This window comes from Hirundo rustica, chromosome 5, assembly GCF_015227805.2.
Source record: "Hirundo rustica isolate bHirRus1 chromosome 5, bHirRus1.pri.v3, whole genome shotgun sequence".
NCBI lineage: Eukaryota > Metazoa > Chordata > Aves > Passeriformes > Hirundinidae > Hirundo > Hirundo rustica.
The window spans coordinates 51,510,005-51,536,671 of record NC_053454.1 but is presented as its reverse complement, the minus strand read 5'-3'; the positions used below and the strand labels follow the sequence as shown (position 1 = coordinate 51,536,671).

The 26,667-nt window shown below is 40.0% G+C and overlaps 1 protein-coding gene across 8 annotated transcripts in view; it reads left to right on the top strand.

Annotated features, from left to right (window-relative positions):
• The window catches only part of PDLIM5 (PDZ and LIM domain 5), a 123,973-nt gene extending 99,092 nt beyond the window's left edge, over positions 1–24,881 (top strand). For all 8 annotated transcript variants that reach the window (XM_040064485.1, XM_058420728.1, XM_040064493.2 and 5 more), the window contains 5 exons: positions 8,050–8,224; positions 15,241–15,421; positions 16,445–16,565; positions 20,716–20,831; positions 21,461–24,881. In XM_040064485.1, the coding sequence (XP_039920419.1) occupies positions 8,050–8,224; positions 15,241–15,421; positions 16,445–16,565; positions 20,716–20,831; positions 21,461–21,550 (683 nt within the window). In that variant the 3' untranslated portion in view covers positions 21,551–24,881. The remainder of the gene's footprint in view (positions 1–8,049; positions 8,225–15,240; positions 15,422–16,444; positions 16,566–20,715; positions 20,832–21,460) is intronic.
• The last annotated feature ends 1,786 nt before the right edge of the window (positions 24,882–26,667 follow it).

Sequence of the window (26,667 nt, the reverse complement as noted above, 5' to 3'; positions counted from 1 at the left end):
AATTTCAGAAGGTGTAATCGCCCAGTAAGCACAGCTCCACCAACGGGAGTCAGTCCAGGAGACAAACTGTTCTCATGGGGAGTGTAGCAGGAACTGTGATGGTCAGAAGCGGTCAGGACTTCCAGTGTTACATTTCTCGCATGCAACTGCCTTCTCTTTCCTGACATCTCTCAAACGCTGTTGCTGAGAGGTGGGCTGCTGATGCACGGGGACCGTCGGGGCTATGTGCCAGGCACAGCACTGCCAGTCCCACACGCTGCCTTCCAGTACAGGAGCTGGGCAGGCAGCATCCTGCTTGCTTGCTGGGGTCCTGTGGGATGGCAGGGGGCCTGTGGGGAGCTGTTACAGCTGGTGGCCAGAAAGGCTGGTTTGCTTCTTGGAAAGGAGAGTTTCATTGCACTCGATGCCCTTTGTTCCTCCTAGGCTTTGCAGCTGAGTTAGAAGAATGGGATAGGGAAGGTTTGTGGTAGAAATGTTCAAAGCTCGTTATTGTAAGTGACCCTTTACTCAGATGTGCCAGTTTCTTATTCCCAGGGTCTTTCTCAGCCTGGTATCAGTGGGATATATAATCCCCTTCCAGCAGAGCTGCTAGGGAATGTCAGCATATTTTGCAATATGCACAACTGTCAGTTGCCTAATCCTGAGCAAGCACATGTGTTAAGCATATGATCCCTTCAGCAGAGGGAACACACTTAGAAACTGGCTGCAAGCACATAGAAAGTACTCCCTAGACAACTTTGTTTTAAAAATTCTGCTATTTCCTTGAAGCTGTTTTCTTGTACTTGGTAGCCTTGCATTTACCTCCTCTGGAGTTATCCATAGCTTTCTTGCTGCATTTTCTTGTTTATATCCCATTCCTGTAATAATATTAAAATTTTAAAAGGAAAAGAAAGTGCAAGCCTGTTCCTGGGCGTGACTTGATATGGTGCTCTACTGGTAGTTTGAGTCTTTCCTTCCTTGCTACTTATTTATGTAGAGGAAATGGGATAAAAACACAGACTATATCAAACTGTGGAGTTTGCCATCGGGACAAACAGGATGGGGCTGTGGAGAGGCAGACACTGAGATACAATGTGCTGCCCCAAAATGCTTGTACTGCCAGTAAGTCCTTAAGGGATCAAGTACCATAAAGGGATGGACTGCAGCACTTTTCATCCTTGTCACTTCTGGTTTTCTGTGTTTCATTTGTAATTGCTCCAGCCCCTATATCAATTCTGTTGATCTTACAGGCTATACAGGCTTGGTAAGTTAAGCTGATAGCTTTGGGAATACCTCTGCATGGAAAAAGCAACCAAGCTATTGTGTCACCATCACCATGTTCTAAAGCTCTGCAATTTTGTTTTTAGGACCCTCTCATACTAATTTATTTCCTTTTTAGAACAGGAATTTAAAAGGAGGACTAATTATGGGAGTTCAAGGAGCTACTTGGCCATGGAGGACCATGGTCTGACTATGAGGAAGAAACTGGGTTAACACTGCTAGTCATTAAGACAAATTCTTATGTTGATGGCAAGGCCCCTGTTAAAGATAGGTCCCAAAATAGAAACAGTTCCACTATTTTTCACTGAAGAAGATTGTTAAAGGTTGCTGCTCCATGATGTAGTCACCATTCATGGAAGCAGAGAGCCTTCTCCATAAAAGTGTTATGATTGATAGGTCAAAACACAAAACCTTTCTGATCCTGGTCTATGGACTGTAATTAATTTTTCATCTAATCTAAATTATTATATCATCACGTGACAGCAAACCACAAGAGTTTGTTCTTACAAGTTAATTAATGTGAAGTCACTTAGCCAAGCAAAACCCATTGTGAAACCAGAGTAATTTATAAATGTTAACCTTAACTTGATGGCAGTATGGAATTGTAACTCCTGTAGAGTTGGTGAAAAAAAAAGGGTGTGTTTCTAAAACTTGAATGTTCATCTTTAAGAAGGGTCAGATCATAGTAATGATGCAGAAATGTACCACCTGCTTTTTAGAGACAGAATGGCCTGGTGTACCTCAGTACAAGATCTGCTGAATAGAAATTCAGTTTTTCTGTTAAAAACATGACCTTAGACAATTTTCCCGTGTTTTGGTTTTGCCAAATTCACGTGCTGTTGCACTAAGTTGCGCACTTAAATGAATTGTTTGCATTAGTTGGACAGATGCGTGTTTCTTTCTGTATTCCTTTAGAGACGCGGAGGGTTTTGGCTCTATGGTTATTTCACACACATCAAGAGGGAACATTCACTGACCTCCAAAATTAGATATCCATCGTCTTTGATTTGTTAAAAAGTAACTTCTTCTTACAGACTGACTCACCAATGAGTTCCTCTCCATTAGCTAGCACCAGCTCCGAGCAGTGATGTGTCCTGTTCAGATGCACAGGTGTAGGACATCCAGGAATTATGTCTAATATTTGTTCAGCAAATGCAAAGCCAGTATTCCTCTGGTAAATGCATTCTTAATGGACTTCAGTGTCAAACATCAGCTTCATGAAACTGGCAGATAATCTACATGAGACTGGACAGACATGCCCTCTGCAGGCATAGACAAGCTGTCGAGTTCAGAATAGGAGCTAAAAGCAAGGGAGACAAAGTCTTATCTGCAGAAAGTTACCAAATGGGTTTCTATACTGCCAGAGAAATGCAACACTGTCATACAGGGCTTAGTTTTCTCTTTCTTCTTGAGTCGCTTTTTTGATAAAAGCAACGCCAGTTGTGCCAAATTTGTGATGGTATGTGATGTAACAAATCAGAAGGAGACAGGCTGAGTGAGCCAAAACCACCATACTCATTTTAATTAAGATGCTTTACAGCTAATTTACCCGGAACCTTTCCAGTCAAAAGGCTGGTTACTAACGCAGGAACTATTCCCTCTAGTTGCCGGGGTTGTTGAAATGTGGCCGAGGTGGCACCTGTTTTGATTTTCCACGGGTGCATACCATCTTTCACCCAGCATTTAAAGACATGATAATGGTTTAATCTGTTCTGTTCTGCCTTTAATCAGCAAAAGGAGTTGAGCTCTGACTGTGTTTCCAAGACTTGGTAAGAAACAAAAAAAACGACTATGGAATACAGGGGTTGAACTTTGCATTTGTTGGGGGGAGTTTTTTGGAGGTTTTGTTTTGTTTTTTTTCTCACCTTGTACTTGTCCTGTAGCAATCTGCACTGAACTTGTGTTATTTTGTGCGGGCCTGGGAGTGGATGGGGTTTTACATTTAGCCAGTGCAGTGAGCTGACAGCAGAGCTTTTCAGACACGTTGCTTCATCCGGCCATCTGTTGGGTTTTGAGGGAAGGAACAGGAAGATGTCTTACACTACAGATATATTGAGAAAAGTCAGAAAATTGGACGTATGAAGCTTTATATTTTCCATTTATAATACAGTAGTTTGATTGCAGTGTATAAATCACTGAGTTAGAACAGTTTAAAATGAAGTTCTGGCACTCCCACTGCTTCAAGTAGCATTGTTATTTATAGATATTACATGAAGGCTGATGTTATGTTTAAGTGAGCGTTAAACAGTTCAGGCTGTTGTATTGTTGCTACGCACCAGAGAACCTCTGTCAAAGTGACTTTGGCACTGCCGCGTATCCGCCTTTCTCCCTTTGTCTTCCAGACCTTTCAGCAGTGTTTGCAGTTATCCATGTGCTCAGCGACGGAACAACCTATTGTTAGACTAACAAGGGCAAAGTCACACTGGGATTTTTAAAAAAGAAGAAAAAAAAAAAGGCAGTTCTTTACCCTGCCTGAAAGATTGTTAAATATTAAACTAGCCATACCATGGAGTTTGGTGAAAGCAAACACTGTGGGTTTGCTAAACTTAAACCTAATAAAATAGAAAGTTGATAGTCAGGTACAGAGTGTCTTTGGTTTTAGAAAAAGAAAACCAGCTATGAAAATACATCAGTGTAAATCAGCAGTGCTTTAGAATGTTTAATTAAAAAGAGAGAAGTGAAGCCTACAAAACTCTAAAATTTGGCCACAGGCATCTTCTCATGACTTGCAAAGAACCCAAACCTCTCTGGTACTCAGATCAGAATAGCTCCTGCTGTAGTGTATAATTCTTATAAATTATTTCTTTTATTTATTAATTGTATTTATTTATTTTAGTTTTAAGTCTTCAGACCTCCCACGAAAGTTGCTGTGCTTTGTCCCATTTCAAGCAACAGAGGTGGCAACAGGAAAATATGGGATGAGATTGTGTCATCAGGAGGCTGATTTCCCATTACTAATCAGTCACCATTTGCAATTAAAAACGTACATGCACCTCAACACATCTTGGTTACTGGGGCATCAATCTCCCCAGTATTCCTTGAGAACATCGCTGCTGATGGTATGTGTAAAATAAAAAAAGCAAAGTATAAACCACAAACTACAGGAGAGCTCTGACTGGTTGCCAAGAGTTGAGAGCTTTTCACTTGGATTGGGTGTAAAGATTTGTACCTACTTTGGCATTCCTCGTGTGCCCTGGTAAAACCTTCACCTTGCAAGAAATAAACCACCTGCATCAGTTTTCTGGGCCTGATGTTTTTAAATCGAGTGGTTGTGTTTCAATCTGAAAGATTTCCAAGGGAATAGAGACAAGAAAGGAGGGAAAGAGAATACGTGAGCTCAGAGTATCCCCTTCCTCTCCGCAGTAAAAACATATTCTCCACTGGAGTGTTAAACTTGCTGTTGAAGTAGAAGGAATATATGGAAAATATCAGTGTTCTATCTAAACAAGAAAACAGGCTTAATATTTGAAATTCTCTAGTTACAAGAGAAGGAATATCGTTGGGAAAGGTACTGAGAATTCATACAGATTTAAGTAGGGAATTAATAGTGGGTTTTTTAAAAATCAAAAGCAGACCAACTAAACGAAAATGTCACCACCAACAAAAAAATGGTCCGTGGGTTGCAGTGGAACTAATGAACCTTTGGTGAAATTACTGAAGTGTTAAAGGTATGTTTGTGGCCTGTGGAAAGACAGAATTAGCAAATAAAAGCTATCCTCCTGCTGGTGTTCAGAAGGAAATGAGGGAGATAAAAGGCTGAGGCAAATCAAGCAGTGAGGAAGGGAGAATGATCTATGGTGAAAAAAAGAGAAATAAATCTAGAGAACTGTAGGAGGTTTACAAAGGAGCCAGTATATTAAATAAGGTATTTGATATAGATGTAGATATTACAGTACTTTAGTGGTGTATTATCTTTAATAAGGGTGTGGATCTGAAGGCAAAGGAAGCAGGCTGACTCCTCTTCTTTAGGAAGAAAATTCTGAACTGAAAGATGCTTGAGTCAACTTCAGAACAGGAGTAGAGGAGAATGAGACTGGGCAAGACCAACAAGGTCTTAATGTGATTACCAGCAAAGAGAAAGAGAATCCTTCAGAGAATGGACACAAGTTGGGAGCGTGGGCAGGGAGCTTCCTCAACACTAAATGGCCAGCTTGGTTATGCTCAGGTCACAGCTCTTGCTTGGCACAGTATTAATTTGTGTGGCTTCTATGATGTTTTGCATAAAAGAGAGTTTCTGTTCTAATATGATGGATTATCTCCTTCTCTCACTTTTTAGTGCTTTAAATAACTCGGAAATGACTGATCTAACAGCTTTGTGGAGTTGAAGGTTTGAAGGTTTATGTAGACAAATTCTCCTCCTGGCCAGTAGAAACTTTGAAGTTAGGTAGTGTTCAGAAAAGCATCATTCATAAAAACAGCAGTAATGAAAGCTGTAATGAGACCAAAGAAAAGGGATCGATTGTGATGTTTGTGCTTTTTTTTTTCCCCCCCTTAAGCAAGCAGAAAGACTTTTTTTAGCTACACAGTGCAAACAAGACAGCTGATATGTCTGAATAGGCTTTGGGATTCAGTAGATAATCCAAACAGAAATTAGCAATACACTAGAAGCTGTGCTGCAATTTGATTAATGGCAAAAGCAGTCTTCAAACAGATTTGGGTTTAGTCTGTATTCCTGTCTTCTCGTGAAATGGAATCTGAAAATTGAAAAGCCATGTGTGATGACAGAGGAGGAAAGTGCTATTAATCAACACCACTTTTGTTCGTGTCTTAAAAGCTGTTCTGCCACCTTTTTCATTTTTATCTCTTCCTAGGTTTTCATCTTAGCAGGCATTTATAATTTAAAGTGAGCTACAGTAGCAGTGACTTGTTCAAGATCAAGTGCCTCTATTCCTAAATTCTTTCCATTCAGGAATGTTGAATGCTTCAAGAATAAAGATGTTATTCTTTCAAGATATTGCAGATTCATTAATTAATTATACATGAAATATAGTCTTGTTTTAAAAAAGGAATAAAACTAGAAAAAAGTTATGAATTGTTCTGTTTTTTGCTACATCAGGTTCTGGATAGAATCCAAAAAGATGTCAGTCTTGAAATGATCTGACGTGAGAAATTTTGGTAAACCAGCCACTTAAACAAAACAAAAAGATATATATTTCTTCTTCATACACAGAAAGAGTAAGCAAAAGCAGGTACTGAACCCATATCAGCAGGTTAATACTAAGTCTAATTATATTACAAAAGGACTGGTGTTAAACAGGATTTCTCTTCCAGATACGTTATCTTAGCCTACATATGAGAAGGGGAAGGAGTTGCTAAAGTTCATGGTAATGTTTTGATTAAACTGTGTAGTGCTTGGCTATATTCTGTAAATAGCACAATATTGGCATTTATGTTGGATTTTCTGTGGATTCAGTGTTGCTTAAATCTATCTTCTCTGTGAATTACTATGGCACTTCTCTTGCAGCAGGGAATGCAATGTTTTGCCTGAGAAATACATGCAACTTTTCTGTAGGACAGAGGCTGATCAGCATTATGTTAATGGAGATGAAGAGAAAGAGTTTTTCATCTTTTCCCTGGAAGATATAAAAAACAAGAGAGGACAAATAGCACAGAGACTAACAGCTCCACAAACTAGATTTTTTTGCAAAGCTGTATACCAGTGCCTTGACCCTGGTCTTGGAGAGGTGCATCTCTGCAGCAGAAGCATCATCCTGCACTGTCCGATGTCTGGGTCATTGCTTGGTTGTTTGCCTCTGAGTTTCCACTTGGGTCTTAACTTCACTCTTTGATTTACAGGGTTTAGCAAGGTTGCACTAAAGCCAGGGCACCAAGTAACAGCTCCAGGTTTCTTTTTCCTGTGGTTGCAAATAAAAGGCTATGGAAATGTGGGCTCTTTTTATAATGCACTTGAAAAAGAAAGATACCTCCTCATGACAGGAATATCTGCTCCCATAAACCCATGTTGTTGAAGCTTGTACGTTACCAAGGTACATATATATCAATAGAAGGAAAAGAAAAGGAGAGGACTGTTTGTTTCTTCACTACCCTTACAACAGTATCATTTGTGCCTTTTGTTTTTGTAAATGCCTTTTTCAAACTCCATAAAAGCTTATGTCTGTTCTCCAACTCTAAAACCCTGAGTACACATGAAAGTGTGCAGCATATACATTTCTGAAAATGTCAGGGTTTTATTTGTGTCATACTTCTATAAGGAGGATGTGAACATGACCTTTGGAGTGCTTCAGATTGGCAGAATCCACTGATCTAGACCAGTGTTTAATTTTCAATGTAGAAACAAATTTTGCTTATACAGTACTTTAGTTTAAATTCCTACATGTGTTGTACTGAATGTATGTTCTTGTTTAACACGTTAGCAGTGATCTATGATCTATTGCACTCACTGTAAAATTTTTTGAGTAAGTATGTCATTTTCTCCTGCCTCTGTTCATACACTAATGTTTTTGGCTTCGGCTTTTGTATCTAAAACAAAATAATGCCTTTGCAGGTTGTATATTCTTTTACCTAACTTCTTCAACATGTTAAAATTTGTCTACTATGTCTCCAAGTTAGCCAAAACAATTCTGTGTTATTTCACAGACATTTCATAAAGTAGGTAGGACCTTCTTGGTAACTTGTTGGGGGAGGAGGGGAAAATGAATGCTTTTTAGTATGCTCTGGTATACACTGGACAATGATGTTAGGCAAATGTTGTTGGTTGCTTGTATTTCAAGTTAATTTACTTGGTACTGAAAGATGGTCCTCTAAATGCTTTTGGCGTTCTTTCCCCAGGTCCTGTCAGTGGGTGGACATCAAACAGTATTAAATCACCTGGAACAACTGCGCCGAGTGAAAAAGCTGCAACAACACCTCAGCTAAATGAGCAAGACACGCTGGTTCAGCGGGCGGAGCATATTCCAGCAGGGAAGCGCACTCCCATGTGTGCACACTGTAACCAGGTCATTAGGTGTGTATCTGCTTGCTGGGGACACTCTTTGGGGTGTGCAGAATTGGCTGTGCGGCCAGGCCCAGAGAGTGGAGATGAATGGAGCGAAATCCAGTTGGTGGCTGGTCACCAGGGTTGCTCCCCCGGCTCAGTATTGGAGCATGTCCTGCTTAATATCTTTATCAGTGATCCAGACTGGGTTCAAGGGCACATTTAGTCACACTTGCAGGTGATTAAATTGGGCAGGAGTGTTGGTCTGTTGGAGTGTGGGAAGGCCCTGCAGAGCGACAGGCTGGATCAGTGGGCCGAGGTCAGTTTTTTGAGGTTCGATAAGGCAAAGTCCTCTGTTTCACTTGGGCCACAACAATGCTAGGCATCACTACAGGCTGGGGCAGAGTGGCTGGGAAGCTGCCCAGAGGAAAAGGACCTGGGGGTGCTGGTGACAGCAGCTGCACATGAGCCAGCTGTGCCCAGGGGCCCAGAAGGCCAAGGGCATCCCGGCCTGGATCAGCAATGGTGTGGCCAGCAGGAGCAGGGCAGGGATTGTCCCCCTGTGCTCAGCATTGGTGGGGCCACACCTCGAGAGCTGTGTGCAGTTCTGGGCCCCTCACTACAAGAAGGACTTTGAGGGGCTGGGGAGTGTCCAGAGAAGGGCAGCGGAGCTGGGGAAGGGTCTGGAGCACAAGTGCTGTGAGGAGTGGCTGAGAGAGCTGGGAGTGTTTAGCCTGGAGAAAAGGAGGCTCAGGGAAGACCTTACTCCTCTCTACAACTACCTGAAAGGAGGTTGCAGTGATGTGGAGGCTGGTTCAGAGGAGTCATCAGGTTTATAGTCAGGTCAGTAGTCAAAAGTTCTTTTATCATTATGGAAATAATGTTCCTCAAGTGATAGGATATAGCTGCAAGATGTGTTGGGGAGGTTTACTTTGGATATTAGGAAAAAAATTTCCATGAGTAGGGTTGTCCAGCACTCGGACAGGCTGTCCAGGGAGGTCTTGGAGTCACCATCCTGGAGGTACTTAAAAGACATGTAGATGTGGCACTTACAAATTGCTTAGGGGTGAATTTGGTAGTGCTGAGTGAACAGTTGGACTTTATGATCTTATAGGTCTTTTCCAGCCTAAATGATTCTATGATTCTGTTCATCCTGCAGCCTCTCTCACAGCAGGGCTTTGTTTTGCTTTCGTGGATTTTGATTATTTAGTCACAGGTGGTTTAAGGCTTCTTTTCGGTAATGCAGAACACTGTTTTCATGCATGGTTTATCTAACAAAACTGAGAATGAAACTACTTTGGAGGAAAAGTATTGTGAACTGCTAACACAGTCTTACACTCCATTTTACAGAGGACCAGAAAGCTGGATGGAATGGAGAAAATGTAAGACCAAAGAAAAATTTGCAAGTTATATTTTATGTATACACCCATTCTGATAGAATTGGGACTATTAGCTAGTTGGAAACCAATCAGAGAGCATAGTCTTAGAAAGACTAATGTTGATTTATAAAGTGTAATTTCTAATGGAGAAGAAGAAAAATAGCATCCATAGAAGAAAGGAAAGTGATGTTTTAACAATTACTAGGACTGGATTGGTAATAATTTCCTGTGTTTCTGGATTTCAAGCTCTTTGATGGGCTCTGTGGCCTTTGGACATTAGGACATTTAGCTTTGGACAAAGCTATTGTCTTTGACCTGTATGAAATGGGTAGAAAACATTGAGCAACACAAACACAAGTTTGCCAATAGAGATTAAGTTAAATAAGTTCTGCTGATCCCATAAGATATCCTACCATTAGCCGGAATTTTGTATAGAGGGAGAATTGAATCTGGGTTGCATTGTTCAGTCAGTCATTTCTGACAATTAGTCATGATTGTCTTATTTAGGGTACTGTAATTGCTTGTATTGCCAGTGTGCAAATTATCCTCATTTTCATCCACCTTGCATTTTATTTCTTCCCCAAAATAGAAATCTCTTAGGATTATTGAAAGTACTGTATTCTTTGAAAGTGTTTTCTTCTTGCTTATTCAGTCATTTCTATTGTTGAACTACAGGGGGAAAGTAATGTCTTTAATTTTTTTTTTTTAATTTATTTATCTATATCCTATGTTTCCAGTGGACAATATAAGAGAGCCTGCATCTTAATTAAAGAAAAGAGACATTTTGATTAGAAAGTTTTGAAAAATTAGGGACTCTGTAAGCTGTATGATTTCCATTCATTATAACAGAAAATCAGCCTTTCCACCATGGGTTTTTGTAGCCTCTTGAGCCCTGGCTTGGATTCTACATCAGAACCAGCCAATGCAAATCACTCGATCTTTAGGGGTGAACTGAGTCCAGCTTCCATGAGATTTCTGTTGTTGTAGTTCACTGTCAGTTCTGTTAGCACTGGACTAATTTTAGAAAAATCTTTACTAATGGATCTGTGATGTTTTGGAAAAATTACTCCTACTTCCACTGGATACATCAAGGAAATAAAAATATATGAACCTAAACCCCTTGAAGCAATAGAAAATACTTACACACATTCCCAACACACGTGTACCTATGCATCTTAATCCAGGTGGGGTTTTTTTTGCTTCATTGCAAAATCAAAGATTAATATCAGAAAAGGCATACTTATTTGGGGATGAGATTCATCTGATTCCTTGAACAGTTTGGCCTATATAATAATTCTGTCTGTCTTTAGTAATCTATCCTTTTTGTTCTCTGGGATTTGGATTTGTGTCGAGTAAGTAACGTGAAAGAAACCATTCACTTTCTTTTTTGTACTGTTATTTCAGTTTTAAACCAAACACAAAGTGCACTATATGCATCTTTCATACAAGAGACTTCAATGCCTTTTACAGCAGTTGTTTATCAGGTTTTGCTGGTACTCTGTGCTGTGGGGTCTCAGTCCTGAGCAATTCCCCTCTCCTCTTGGCCTTTAAATCACTTTCTGTGACTCCCCACTCCTCGGTTTTGATCACAATTAAAAAAAGAGATGAGCTGCTGCCCTCTAAGTAGTGTAGAGTATTGGTCTGTGGACCAACATTTACTCCTTAGTGGATACGTGAGGACAAACTGCAGAGGCCCCACTTGACTGTACTTAAGCCATTGTCACCTCTTGTAAGTGACACCTTTTCATGAATAGTAATTGGTGCCCACATCTGACTTCTTTGTAATTTGCTGTTGGTGTTTAAATCCTTATATTTCTTCATATGTTAAATGCCTGCTCAAATATTAAAAGAAGGTGTTCTGAGATGAGTTGATGTACATTAATCAATGCCAAATATTCTTCGTGTTCACAGCATACAGTGGATGTGGAAGACTGCAATGGCATTTTGAGTTCAAGTTTTAGCATAATTACACATGCCCTCAGTGATAGCTTTACCCATGAAAAGGTAGGAGGAGGATCAAATGGCATTGCATTGTTACATCTGTTTTGAAGCCAAAATGCTTTTTAGAGTTGGTTACTTTACACTCAGGCATAGAATAACCATGGCTGGATGAGCCAAAACCTTTCTTAGAGACACCTTATAACTTTTTAATATATCTTCAATTATTCACACAGTGATTGTCTGAAGGTTCCATTTTTTTCCAAAGCTTCATTAAGCAAGCTTTTCTTTCTATGTTTAAAAGAAGCAAAGCTAGAGGCAAACCGAATTTCTCTTGAATTTCTCTTTCTACTTGCTGTGACGGTCTGGCAGACTTCTGGCATTTCCTGATGAAGACTTCTGGTTCCCAGACAGCCTTACCAAGTTCTGCACTGCAGAGTTGGCTCTTCCTTTGAAGTCCAAATGTGTTTTCTCTGGATTGCCTTTGAGAACATACTCTTTGGCATGTCTGCTGTGAATGATGATTTGGCTTTGTCACCTTTTCATAAAGCATAATTGTTTTTAAAGGCAAAAGGAAAAAGTACAAATGGTGCTTCCCTTCAGCACCTCCTATACACAAACTTTATACTGTGCCATTTCCAGGGGAGGAGAAGAAACTTCCGAGAATGTAGAACTGCTGCATGGTTAACTGTGAGGTGATTGGTCTTCCTAACAGATGTAGAAATCCTTTTTGATCTCTCTACCACCAAATTTCAGTTCTGGCTTGCTATCATAATACAAGCCACATGAGAAACTAAATTATTGGCATAGCAATGTAATACATCACGATCATACTGATGAAGTTATATTTAGTTATGAGTGTTAAGTCATTGAAACTGCTCTTATATTTCCTGTATGTTGCTTACTCCTCCTTTCAGTTTGCCCCAATATCATTGTCACGCACAGAACCCAAATGTTTGGGGTGACTACTAAAGTCATGTGCCTGATGATCCCTTTGGAGCATTAGATTCTGCAAACACTCTTGAAAACCAATCAGAATCTCTTTCCAAAAAATAATCAAATTACTAGTTCATTTTAATCTCTGAGTTCCGTTCATGTGGTCTAAGTGGTGGTGCCAGAAATTTGTTCAGAAATACTCAGCATGTCAAAGCAGCCTGGGGTTACATAGTTGGGTCATACCCAACTGTTGCCAGTTGGGTCATCCCATATCCCATCCATACAGCAGTAATGTGGGGTTTTAGCTCTACTTCTATAAATATGTTCTCGTTGACAGAGGCATATGGGATTTTTAATTGTTTTGTTTTTAAATAGGGAAATGTAGGATGAAGCCATCTACAGCCATCTTCCTACCATTACATTCCCCTAGCTACTTCTGTCACATTGCGTGAGTGTGGGCATCCTGCCCCCCTACTCAAACAGGGACTTTAAAGTCCTTTTCAAATTAATAGAGGAAATTAATACATTTCATTACTGGAAGCTATCATTTTGATGGCAAAATTATGCAGAGACTGGGAACACCTCCAAGTTCTGAATATCATGTTTTAGTGTATTTTACATGGCAGGTATTTTTTTTCTTTGCTTTTTTTTTTTTATTTCCATGTGCTTTGGGGCAGCTTTTAAGTTGCAGGTATCGTTAAGCCGCAGTATCAGCTTGACATGTTTAAACTGCGGCCTGATTGAAAGTAAAATTGTATTTAGAAAGTGTTCTTCTGGACATGTGTGCACAGGGAGCCAGTGCACTAATGGAACACCTCGTAGACATTGTGCAGGGCACAGCCCCAGCTGTCTGGGGGCTTTGGGAGAGGAACTCCATAGGTGCACTCTCAGGCTGTTCCCCGTCCGTCTGCGTCCCTGCGCACTGTCCTGAATGGATGACCTCAACATGTCAGGGCTGTAAACTCTGGAGAGCTAAATGCAGCAGATGTAAAAATTCCTTCTCCTCCTGTTGCTAGCATGCCTGCTTCCCATTGCAGAGCTGAGCCTGTCATTTCAGTGCAGATGGCCAGAAACTCAATCCTACCTGAAGCCGGGAGAGCGTCTTTAGTGTCAGCCCCGTGTTAATGAATCTGTTAAATTAGCCTGTGCTGACATGGTGCTCTGAGGGCACTTTGTTGTACATAAGGGCTTGTATTGTTTGATCAGTACATAACTGAGAGGGCACTGATGTAAAAAGGTGCTTGTAGAGCAGTGGGAGGGTATCGGGTTAGGTCAGTGTTTGCACTGCTCAGGCATCCACTGGGAGCGGGGCTGGAGAGCTGTGCTCAGCCCCAGCTCCCTCCTTAAAGAGCTACAAGCTTCTCTTTAAGGAGCCCCTTCTCACTGCCTTCCCTCAAATAAACAGGGGTGAATAGAAAAAAACTGGCCCAGATTAAATATGTTCATCATCTTACAAGGTCTTTGGGTTATCCTAAATCTTTGAGTCTGTCCTAAATCTGTTTGAGTCCTTTGTCTTTGACTTCTCATCCTGCTGAAAATACATAGTGTTGCCAGAAAAAATATAGAAGAGAAATTACAGTCTTTACACTCTGTCCTTGATGAAATTGCCCTCTATCCTCATCCCACTTGTATTTCCATTTTAGAGTCAACATAAGTAAATTTCAAGGCAGATTTGGGGCGGGGGGGGGGGGGATGTTTGGGTTTTTTCTTGTTTGTTTGGGTTTTTTTTCCTTATTGCTGTTGCTTTGTTCATATGAAAATTTTAGACAAAAATGTTCTTGTAGATGACTTGATTTCCAAAAAACTTTAGCAGCAGGTCGTCTTATTAGTACCTTCCAGGTTTTTTTCAGTATTAGATCAGAAAAAAAATTAAGCACTACTTGAAAAAATTACATCTTTATTAGTTTTGGAAAAACAGGAAATCTGGTGATGGAAGTTAACTTGAACCAGAAAGTTCATCTGAAACCTAAATTCTGGAAGGTTGAGTGTTGGCAAGACCTTGGAGGCACCTCTTTAAAGTAAATATGTTCACTAAAGAGATTAACATGCTGAATATATTTTCATATGAATATAAAGACAATGATATATACCTGGGACTCATGAGTTACAAACTGAGAATTTTTTATTGACTGAAAAATGGATAAATTTCTTTTCTATTAACTGTATTGAATTAACCAGACAAATGCTATTAAAAGTATAGTTATTTTACATTTGCAAATTATAGAGCAAGCTGTGTGTTTGGAAAAAAATTTACCTATTTTAATACAAAAAAATCCTCCTATAACTAGGATGGATTATCCTGTAAGAAACTTTTTAGATAGGGACAGTGATTGAATTTTTTTCTCAGAAGAAACTGATGTTATCTGCTCCTAGTGCTCCTGTATTTGTATTCTCAATATGAATGCAGATTGTAGGAGAGCTGATCACATCACTGAGTCAAATATCTCTTTGCAAGAGATAGAATTGGGAACATGGGAAACATCCTTCTTCTTCTTCACTTCCCTAGCAGACACTTCAGTGTTGTATTTAATATAGTTCTAAAATAAGATTTCGGAAATGCAGTGAAGTAAAAAGAATTAGTGTTTACTGTGGGCAGGCATTTATAGGAGAGAGTTTAACAGAGATGGATACAGTCAATACTTCTTAGAGCCTGTAGGAGGAAAAAGGGATGGAGAAGTGTGTGTTTGGAACACTGTAGTAATGACACAGAGCTATGGCAGATAAATCCATTTACAGCTTTTGCAGGTGCCAGCCTAGGTGCATTTGCTGACAGTATCTCTTCTTTCTAATCAGGGGACCCTTCTTGGTGGCTTTGGGAAAGTCATGGCATCCAGAGGAGTTTAACTGTGCCCACTGCAAAACCTCCATGGCATACATTGGATTTGTGGAAGAGAAAGGGATGCTGTATTGTGAGGTCTGCTATGAGAAGTTCTTTGCCCCTGAGTGTTCAAAGTGCCAGAGGAAGATCCTTGGGGTAGGTAACCCGCACGTGGCCTGGTTTTTGGTGGGAACAATAATCACTGTGTTCAGTGCTTCTCTGCAATGAAATTACATTTTACCTGGCCCAGTCTGCATTCTTTCAAATATACTCAACACACCTTTTCTGCTCTCATCACATACAAAATACACCTTTAGATCTTCTAATATTGAACCTTTTCAATCTCTTTGGGAAAAGGTGCTGTATTCTCCTTGGGTCGTCTAAGCTCAACTCCTGTTTTTGTGAAGGTGTTCTGTAGCTGTTGGGATTACCACATTTTCCTGAGCAAAATGCTTTAAATTGGCAGCTTTTTACAGAATGGGAAGAGGGAAGTGGGAGAGGGAAGTAAAAAGAAAAAAAATCCTCCTTAGGTGAACTGAGCACTGAAGAACACACTGCTTGCTAGATAAGAAGTACTGAAATATTCCCAGTGTTAATGTAGATGGAAAGACGTGTTATCCTGCTGGGCACTGATATTGCTCATTTGAGCAGCCAGCTGATCGGCTGCTGTTTCACTGCAGACAGCAATGTGTCTGCCTTCTTTTGTAACTGGGGTCATGCAGGGCTCTGGCAGCACAATTCTCAAGTCATATTTGGCACTATAGCATCTTCCAAAACAACACCGAACAGTCGTAATTTTCTGTGCGGTGTCTTCTGATTAACTCTTCACAGACTTCAAGAGAAGGCAGAGGTGCTGCTTTTCTTATTTCAGGGGACCATTATGGGTGAGATCCTGGTTAAAATTAAGAATTTAAACAAAAGAGTTGTTAAAATTTGTCCAACTCTATGCCAAACCTTCCAAAAACCCCAAAGGGTTGCTCATGAAAAATAAGGAGATGTACCATAAATAAAGCACCCCATTAAGTTTAACACTGCAGAACTTGTGTGCACAACCCATTTTCAAAGTAGCAGCAGGAAACGAAGTATTCTTGAAATGAATCAAGTGTGGAGGCTTGGCTACCACAATCTAGTCACCACATCGCAATCATGTGTTCCTAACACTTTTTCTAATCCCCACAGGAAGTAATAAATGCTTTGAAACAAACTTGGCACGTTTCCTGCTTCGTGTGTGTGGCCTGTCATAACCCCATCCGCAATAATGTCTTTCACTTAGAAGATGGTGATCCCTACTGTGAGACGGGTAAGAAGCAACACAACCAAAGTTTACTGCAGCTGCGCAGGAAAGCCAAACTCAGTAGCATTGGGGGAAAATAAATAATTCCCTTTCCTCAAGCTGCACGTTAGAAGTGCCCCAGCAATTTCATGTAGCTTTGCGATGTCAATTCAAAGCAGCAAATGCTGCTGTAGACACTTGAAGTTTGCAGCAGGAGTTGGTGAGGATTTCTTCATCAGCTCCAGCCAGCAGCAGGCTTCTTATCACTGGTATTACCTATTCCTGTTAAATCCTCAGCTGGAGTATCAGTGATACATCAAAGTGTTAGTTTTAGGGTGACTTTCTGGTTGGGTTTAAAATACTGTGAAGTTTATGTAAATCTCCTTATTTACCAAATGCAAGCAAGTGCTAGTGGAGTAATGTGTTTTTCTCTGAATAGCCTTATTCACAGCCTGAGGGGCTTCCAAGAGTGAGCAGTCTGTCCAGGTAGTTTTTTGCAGGATCAAGGATAAATAACCATCAGGGGAGAAATACAGTGGTACAATTACAGCACTTGAAAGCCTGATGAGCAATATTACATGAACAATGTGGCCTAGAAGTTCACAGCATTTCTGGTTTGGTTTTTAGCAGTTCCAGCTAATCATAACATTTTTTATAAAACCATAAAATGGTTTGGGTTGGAAAGGACCTTAGAGATCATCTGGTTCCACCCCCCCGTCTTGGGCAGGGATGCCTCCCACTAGACCATGTTGCTCAAAGCCCCATCCAGCTGGCCTTGAACATTTCCAGGAATGGGAAATCCACAGCTGGTCTGGGCAACCTGTTCAGTGCCTCACCACCTTCACAGTAAAAAAAGTCTTCCTATTATCCAATATAAACGTACTCTTTCAGCTTAAAGCTATTCCCCCTTGTACTGTTACTACCTGCCCTTGTAAAAAGTCCCTCTCCAGCTTTCCTCTAGGGCCCCATCAGGTACTGGAAGGTGCTGTAAGGTCCGCCTGGAGCCTTCTCGAGGCTGAACAACTGCAATTCTCTCAGCTTTTCCTCAAAGGAGAGGCACCCCATTCCTCGGCGCATCTCTGTGACCTTCTCTGGACTTGCTCCAGCAGGTCCGTATCCAGCCCATCTTGGAGCTCCATAGCTGATGCAGGACTTCCAGTGGGGTCTCAGGAGAGCAGAGTAGATGGTTCAGAATCCCTGCCTTGCCTGCTGGCCACTCCTCTTGTGGCGTAGCCCAGGATAGAGTTCTGGGTTGTGAGTGCACATTGGCTGAGCCTCTTGTCAATCTATTTTTATTAATATCGATAGTTTTGGTTTAAGTTGGTTTTCTGATTTACTTAAAATTTTCCATGTATCCCTCTGAGCTAGGAAAGAAGTAAACAATTTGTAAAACAATTTCCACGAAATGGCAAAGAGACAAAACTGTATCAAAACTATCTGTTTTCACAGTGCATGCTGTGTTGGAACTGTCAGTTTGGACCCTTGTTATGGTTTTCCTTCTACTCTTAGGAACATTGCAGTTTCACGAGATGTAGAAATGGATTGACCAGAAAAGATTTAGCATGAAATTCTAATGACCTCTTTGAAGCTAAGATTTCCTTCTAAGCTGATCCCAGAGTTGTTCACAGTGAATTCCATGGAGAGTGCTAGGTACTGTAAGCTTGAGGGAAGTAGGCCAATTTATCCAAAATTTCTCTTGTTAGAGCTGCTTTAATGAGATGTTGGCAGATACAAAAGGACACTGTAGGTTATTGCTAACTTGGTGACAAATGTAGGGTAGGGTGTTGCTCCTACTGAATTTGTGGAGCAGCAGAGGAAACGGGCATATGAGCAGCATCCTCCAGTGTGACAGCACGGTGAAATTTCATCCTGAAGCAATGTGAAGCCCCTAATCCTGGAACCATTTGATGATTCAAAAATAGTACTGGAGGAATCAATAACTCCCCTTTTGGTGGGAAGTTCGTGACAGGATTTGTTATATTAGGGTTCAGTTCTTGTTCCTGCCACCAAATGACCCAGGTGTGGTGCAGTGCATTGATTTGTGCTACTGTTACAACTTCTGTGCAAAATGTGCTTTTTTAATATTGGGGGAGGGGGGCTGTGGCAAGATGTCAAGTGTACTACATTTCTTGCAAAGTTTGTTTCTGAGATAGAAAGTTGCTAGTGAAAGTTAATGCAGACACAAGCTGTGAGGTGTTATTGGCAGTGATACTTTGTAATGGCTCTGGCTCACTAACTAGATGTTAATTTGAGTTATATTAATTTTTAAAAGACTCTCAGTCCAGCTGGAGTTATGAGTCTATGACTAATTTTAAAGAAATAAGGAGTAAATGTCATTGCCAACTTTCCTTCTTCCTAGTGCAAAGGAGAGTTCTAATTTTAAGTCTGTATTTGAAATGGTAACAGCATCAGCGATTAGTATTAAAGGGGGATTAATCTACAGAATGTTCTAGGTTTAGATGTTGAGGCTAAAATTAAAATAAAATTCTGGATATCTACAACTTTGAACTTTATTAAAATGCAGAGTTAGTAGCCTAGTTTTGAAAATGCTGTGTTCAGGAAGCACTGATATGTGACTATGTAAGAAGTCTGCCTTGGAAGGCTTCTGTGATATCGCAATTCAAGCATGCAAAAGAAAGCTGATGCCCTTATGCTGCCTTATCTCCTGCCCTTTCTTCAGAAGAAAAGCCAATAAACTTATCAACACAACCACAGGCCAACTTACAAAGGGTGTAACTGCTGGCACCAGGAAAATATCAGTGAGATTCTGTATGACCACAAATGCAAAGAGCCGAAAGAGTATGGTTATGAGACCGTGTCCTTTAGGGGTTTTGCACAGGTCTGATTTTTTTTGATATTTTATTTGATATTTTTATTGTCTTTCTTCTTAAACACTTAAAAATTCATTCCAGTAACATGGATTAATGGAGGTGATCAGTGAAGCAGTTTCTTGCCACTGGCAGCCATCAAGGGCTTTGCTACTCCAGAGCACTTGTGTTCTTCATCCTGTTGAGATGTCTCCTGTGATGATTCATTTTCAGGGAGGTCATCACAGAAAACACTGTCTTAGTAAACAAAACCAGGACTTTACTCTTGGGCCTTACACATCTGATGATCCTCTGTGGGCTGTGCTGCAGTAAGCATTAGAGCTTCAGCAGATCTGTATAGTCTAGGTGAGAAACAAAATCTACTTCTACCCCACTTCCCATCCTTTATCATTCTCCTTTGAAAATGACCCCTGGCATCTAATATCCAGGTCAGAAGCAGTGTTACTATGGTAGTAACACTCTCTTACTGGTAGATGGAGTCCAAAGCTTCATTATGGCTGTTACTTTTGACTGTAGTTCATCTTATGAAAATATAATGTTATATGACATGTTTGCCATGGTAGTGTGCTGTTCCCAAATTCTTTCAAGTTATAGCACTAATTCCACTGTTGTCTCTGCAGGAGTAAAACATTTGCTTCCTAGAATGGGGTGTTTGAGAGTTGAAATAAATGAAAAAGACCACACAACATGGGCTGGGGAATATGAATGTTTCAATGCCTTTTGTTTTAGTCCCTGCTCCCTGAGATTGCTGAGGAAGCTTCTTGTTCTTCATAATGAAAGGGAAGGGTTTGTTGCTTTGTTTTGGTGTTTTGTTTTGTTTTTTTTAAAGCCATGCAATGTACTTTAGTGACTAGAAAGGTATTCTGACTTGACCCAAATTTCTAGACTCTAATTAGGACAGAAGCCTAATGATTGCATGGTTTTGGGTAGTGCATCCTGGGGCAAAAATTTTGCCAGAATGCAGTTTGGAGTTCATTTCTCTCTGAGAAGGTCTGTAGTGTGAAAAGCTGGGGTGTGCTTTAAAAGCAGAGTTGGAGAGAACCGAAGGAACATGTAAAGTTCACATGGGTGCTCTCAAGGAGTGCATTTCCCCCTCTCCAGCACACTGTTGATCTCAAGGAAATGAAGCACCAGGAGGACAGAAGCATTGCCCACTTGAAAGGATGAGAAGAAGAACTGAATTAGCAAGAAGTCAACATCCCAGGCTTTCAATATAGGAGCTCTTTATTCAGTATACTCAAACAAACCTCAGCGAGCCCAAACCTATTGCCAATGAAAGAGCAAAGCTCTCAAAGGGTCAGTCCTGCTTTTCTGCATGTGCTTTAAAGGCTGTTTGTATCTCTTTGCAGATTACTATGCCCTCTTTGGTACGATGTGCCACGGCTGTGAATTCCCCATTGAAGCTGGAGACAGGTTTCTTGAAGCCCTGGGCCACACTTGGCATGACACTTGCTTTGTATGCTCCGTAAGTAAAGCTGCTCTGCCTTTAAACAAACCCTGGCAGCAGTGCTAACCTGACCCATGTGGGAGTTAGCAGCTCTAACCTCTCTCAATCCCCTGAGCCCAAACAAAAAGTGCTTTCCCAGTTATTTGGAAGGTGTGTTGCTGTTGTAAGCTTTTGGCACGGGTGTGAGCAAAGGTGTCCTGGATTGCAGCCCTGTGTCCCAGCATTTAACCCTTGACATTTACTTCCTCAGAGTAAGTTGAAGGTCATAAAGAATTGGGCTGTGTTTCCAAAGAAGCAAGAGTGCTTTTGACACAAGGACACTGTAGCCAAGGTATTGCTTGCTAAAATTGTATGACCAAAAAAACCAAACAGGGAAGTCCCAATCTTAATGATGGGGGGTTATTTTCCTAAATTCTGAATCCAACTCTGCTCCCAGTTAAACACCTGTTGTTTACGCCTGTAAGATTATGCTTACACAAACCACTGGTATTACTAAAAAGAGGATCCCTAAAAGAAAAGGTAATTCTTACTCTTTGAATAAATTTATGCATAGAATGGTCCCATGATCCGGCATTCTGAATAGTTATGCTGCAATTCATCCATCTGAATTGGGTGTTCTTCTTTTTTTTTTTTTAATCCCATTTCAGGTATGTAATGACAGCTTGGAGGGCCAGACTTTCTTCTCCAAGAAGGACAAGCCACTGTGCAAGAAACATGCCCATTCTGTCAACATCTGATACTTGGAGCTGATCTTGTGTAACAAATGTACTGAGCAGAAAGGTTAAAATGTCCATGTTCAATAATTGGGTAAAATTATTTATATACAATTTTTCTAAAATGGAAGAGAGATGTGGAAACTTGCAGAAGGGATTGTTCACTGATTTTTCAGAGCATTTATCATTTACAATTTTGCTTCATAAAATGAAAGGTATGAGGAATTGCACCCAAGCCAAACAATTAGAGTGTCTTTATCTCTATGCTTTGCACATTACTGTATTTCATGATTTTATGACCACATTTATCTCTGTTTCATTAAGTGAAAGTGAAGTATCTATAAAAGTAAATACCTGATATTAGAAGCCTCGGTCTTGCTGCTATTCAACAAATAAAAGGAGATTGGATTCAGCAATCCCGATCACTTTATTTCAGTGATGTTTTTAAAGTGTGTCCAGAAATGTTGTGGCTAAACTCCATTAAAAGGAATTCAAAGTAAAAAGAAGATTACACAAAATATATGGTTCCAAAACTTTTTTTTTTTTAATCTGATAGTTGTATACAGAAAGCCTCCTACAGAATTACATGTACCTATGCCTTTGCACTTAAATTTCTGATGGGTTTGCAAGGGTCAGAGGTTTTTACAAACCATCTAAGTGGCTATGCTCGTGAAAAAGAATAATTAGAAGATGCCACTTAAAAGAAAACGTAAGTGGGATATTTTTCTGTAACTCATGTGCTACCACCATGCTAGCCAAAACCCCCTGCTGCTGAGGGTGTGTTTGATAGGATGAAAATGTCAGATCAAATCTTAAGGGAACAGGGATTTCCGCTCTTCAGGTTTTAGGTAGTTTTAAGTGCCTTGGAAAGGGGAAATTGTGCTGAATCTGCAGGTAACTGTGTTTTGTATCCAGAATGTGTGATTCTGGTGTTGAATGTGGGAAGCTGCTGAAGTGCAGCTGAGGACATTGCTTTTTTCTTAGTACATTCTTTACCACGTAGCTCATGAATATGTATATTGGTGGTGTGCCAGGTAGCGTACTGAAAACTTAACTTTCCTGCTCAGCTGTTATGATTTTTATTAGTTTAGGTTTTATTTTTCTCTTCCAAATGTAGGGAGTGTATTGTTAAATGATATTGCATTGGTTTAAGCAGCTCAATACCTCTCAGATCTTGCAAGGGAGCAGAGAGACAATGCTGTCATTATGCATTTGCTGTGAGCCACATCTGCCAGTTCTGTGGCTTGATACGAATTTTGCATCCATGCAGAGAGGCAGGACAAGGCCAGTGCACCAACTCAGTGCTCCTTAGCCTCAAATCAGGGCTTAGCTGATTTAATTGGAGCAAGTGCAGGCAGCCAGGGAGGGAGGTGGTGCACCCTCTGTACAGGGTGAATTTGCTTCAGCAGAATTGCACAACAGAGAATTGGGCTCTCTCGGGACCAGAGGAGATTCCTGAAGGAAACTGAATTTACTTGCTGTTTGATTCAACTGGGGTGTCAGAGCTGAATTGTTAGTCTTTAGTGCTCTTTCTAGTAGACATTAAAAACAACCATTTACTGGTTTCATTGTTGTGGGGTGGGTGTTTTTTTTTTTTTTTACTGATTTGATGGATAGTTGCATCCATAAAACCATGGATAAAAAAGTCACCAAAATTTGCCATGGTTGAGTAAAGCAATTTTAATGAGGAACATCAACAAAAGAGGAGGAAAGAAAACCAAAATTGCTGTACTGAAATATGAAAAATATTTGGCTTTTTATTAATTCTGTGAGACAGGTTCACATTGTGGGGCTGTTTCACTTTATTTCCTGAAGTTGTTTTTATTCAATATTACCACGTTTCTTTTTTAACTTCCAGTGGTACAGAAGAAATTTGGTAAATTTGGTGAATGTTGGTAAATAAGAAGAAATTTGGTGGTACGGTATAAAGCTGTTTAAAATGTTTACAATCTTGTAGATGTACCCTTTTGTGAGTTTGGCTGAAAATCAGAAGGGTGGAAGCAGACTGGACAAGATACAGTAAAATATAAGCCAGGTTGCTTTTAAAATTAAGTGGAATGTGGAGAAATGAGACCTACGGACTAGGTTTCAGTGGAGCTTTATTGCACATGTGTGAGGAAAGAAGGAGGAAATGCACAGGAAAAGGCGTTCCATAATTTCTGCAATTCAAACCTTGCAGTTTGAACATAGGGTAAAAACGTCTCAGTTTGTCATTGTCCTTAAAATCCAATTAAATTTTGTTTAGCCTCATAATTTTAATTGGTGTTTTATTTTTTAATTCAGATGCTCTAGGGTTTGAAATTTTGCAGTTGTTAATGAATTTGAGGACAAAAGCCTGAAGGGCTCCAATAGAACTGCTTCATTTAACTGCTTTGCCTTTTAATTTCTGCTTTTATCTATTTGTTTAAAATTTTAAAGGAAGCATAGAGTCACTGATAGATAATGAATATTTAATGGCTTTACCAAATTATATAAATCAATTAAAAGGAACATAATTTTTTAATCGTTATTTTAATAAGTGAGATTTTAGTAGAGCACTTTATAATAATGCCATATATCTCACTGAATATTTATTACCTTTGTTGTTGTTGTTGTTGTTTAAAACTATTTCATCCTGGTATTATTTTGTTTTATTTGTAAGCCTGCCTTTACCTCTAGAATCTTTTGGGGTCTTGAGTGTATGTGTTTAAATATTCTTCTTTCTACATGCACACGTATGTACGTGCATTGAGAGACATAAGTATATAGGTGTGTTTGAATGCAGACTTGACATAGCAAAAAATCATTTGGGGATTTCATGAGATTCCCAACTGTTTTTCACACAACACACATGGAGCATTCATGTTATGAGGCAATGTTACAGAGTCAGGACAGAAATATTAGTAACCTAACTACTGTGGATCTTTGCATGCATTTTCAGTCAGTCATTGTTTTTTCTTCTAAAACTGTCTGTGAGAGGATTTGGCTTAACTCTGTTTGAAGGTAGAATGTCTTTATAAGTGAATAATTGATCCATGATGACAGTTTCAGTATGTTGTAATGAAATAATTCAGGATTACAAATAAATATAAATGCCTAGTACAACAACGCGATAAACTTAAAAGCAGTTGAGTTGTGGTTCAGTGTGTGTTGTGGTCTGTTAATTGTGTACCTATTTCTTCACAGAGCTACTTGCATCATCCAGTCATGTTTTATGCAAACATTGTTTTATGCTAAACTACCAGCTGTTAAATCCTGGTGATTTCTTTACTTGTGTTTAATAATCTTTGGCATTAAATTTTGGCTGTTCACATTTGCAAATTTAATTATAATTGAAAAACATAACAAGCAAATAAACCCTACTCAAAATGTGAAATTCTCTGTCTTCTGTTATTTTGTGGTTGTTGAATATTTTCTTTTCCTGAATCATAGCCAGTAAAGGTAAGCCATGATTGTACACGTGAATAGATTTTAGCTGCTCGTTCTTCAGTTTTTATTTTTTTAGCTTTGGTTTACAAGGAAGGATCAGGGAGTCCTGGTAACACCAAGGTGACCATGAGACAGTGATAACTCCTCTGAAGACCACCAGTCTCTTGGGGTCCATTAGGCAAAGTATTGCCAGCAGATGGAAGAAGTTATCCTTCTCTGCTCAGCCTTGGTGAGACCCCTCTGGAAAGCTGAGCCCAGTGCTGGTCTCACCAGTACCAGAGACGCAGCTGTACTGGAGTAAAGAGCAAGGAAAATGATGGGGGGCATGGAGCATTTGTCATAAAAGAAGAGGCTGAGAGAGCCTGGGACTGCTCAGCCAGGAGAAGAGGGGGCTCAGGGGAGACCTCATCCATGTGTACAAATACCTGGATAAGGGGAGTCAAGAAAACAGAGCCAGGCTTGGTATGTAGTCAGAGGCTAACTGTGAGGATGGTAAACATTGGCACGGGTTGCTCAGAGAGGTTGTGGAGTCTCTCTAGCTGGAGACACTCAAAACCCAACTGCATCCAGCCCTTGGACTGGTCAAGGTCCCTTCCAGCCTCAGAGAGTCTCTTATTCATCTTTTCTCAAGATGGATGGAAAGGTATAAATACTGTGTTGAATGCTGTAGAATATGTAACAGTGTAAAACTTACATTGGCCAAATGACTGTTTATTTCCTATCTTTTCTCCATTCTACTGCCCATCTAGAATACTTTGCACTGTTTCTGTGGAAGGCTTTAGTATTTTTCCTAAGTTGACAGCTGTCAAGGAAATGGCATGCATTGTCTGATACTGTACTTAGCCTTGGCATGCAGCAGTCTCTGTTTTCACCATGGGACACTTAACTGTCTGCCAATTCATGATAATACCAGTCTGCTAAGAATCCCCTTAGCTGAGCATCTCTTAAACAGGCCAATGGTTTGTTGTTTTCTACCTTTATTTACACAGGCAAAGGAAAACACTGCACACAGCTCTATAAAATTTAGAGGCAACTTTACAGAAAACTTGCCTCCCCTTCAGTGTTTAGGCTATGAGCGAGACAAACGCGAGTCTATTTGCAAACAGTACATTGAGCTCCAGAAGCCAAATTTTTAAAGGCATGAAGTCTGCATTTGACGTTTTAATGGCAAAGGTTTGGTTTCTATCAATCACAACGTCATGTAACGTTAAAATGCACCGACCAAAAAAAAAAAAAAAAAAAAAAAAGAGATCTGTCATTCATTCATTAAGATGCTGTAATCCAGTGTAAGATTTATAGGCTTAAAACTCAATGGTGTGTTTTCACAATAAATCCACTTTCACTGCGCAGCACAGAACAAATCTCTCTGTCACTCAAAATATTTGCTGGTCAAAATGCCCTATATGAGATCTTCAAAGAGTTTCTCACAAAATTGCATATAAATCCTTTTACCAGCAAAGGCTTAATTTAGGTTCAAGTTTTACTTTCTTGGGACATTGGTTAATATCTTGTGCTCAGACAAGATCTTGGTTATATCAGAAACACATAGGGCCTAATTTATTATTAGCAGTCTGGTGTTAATTAGGGGGAATTACCAGAAATAGTTTGCTTGATGGAAATTTATTATGGTATCACACTTTACTGATGGCGAAATAGGAGTCACTGAAAGAGTACAGCTCCTTCTCATAACCAGCTAATTAATAAGGTGCCAAAATTCCTCTGAGAAGGGTTTG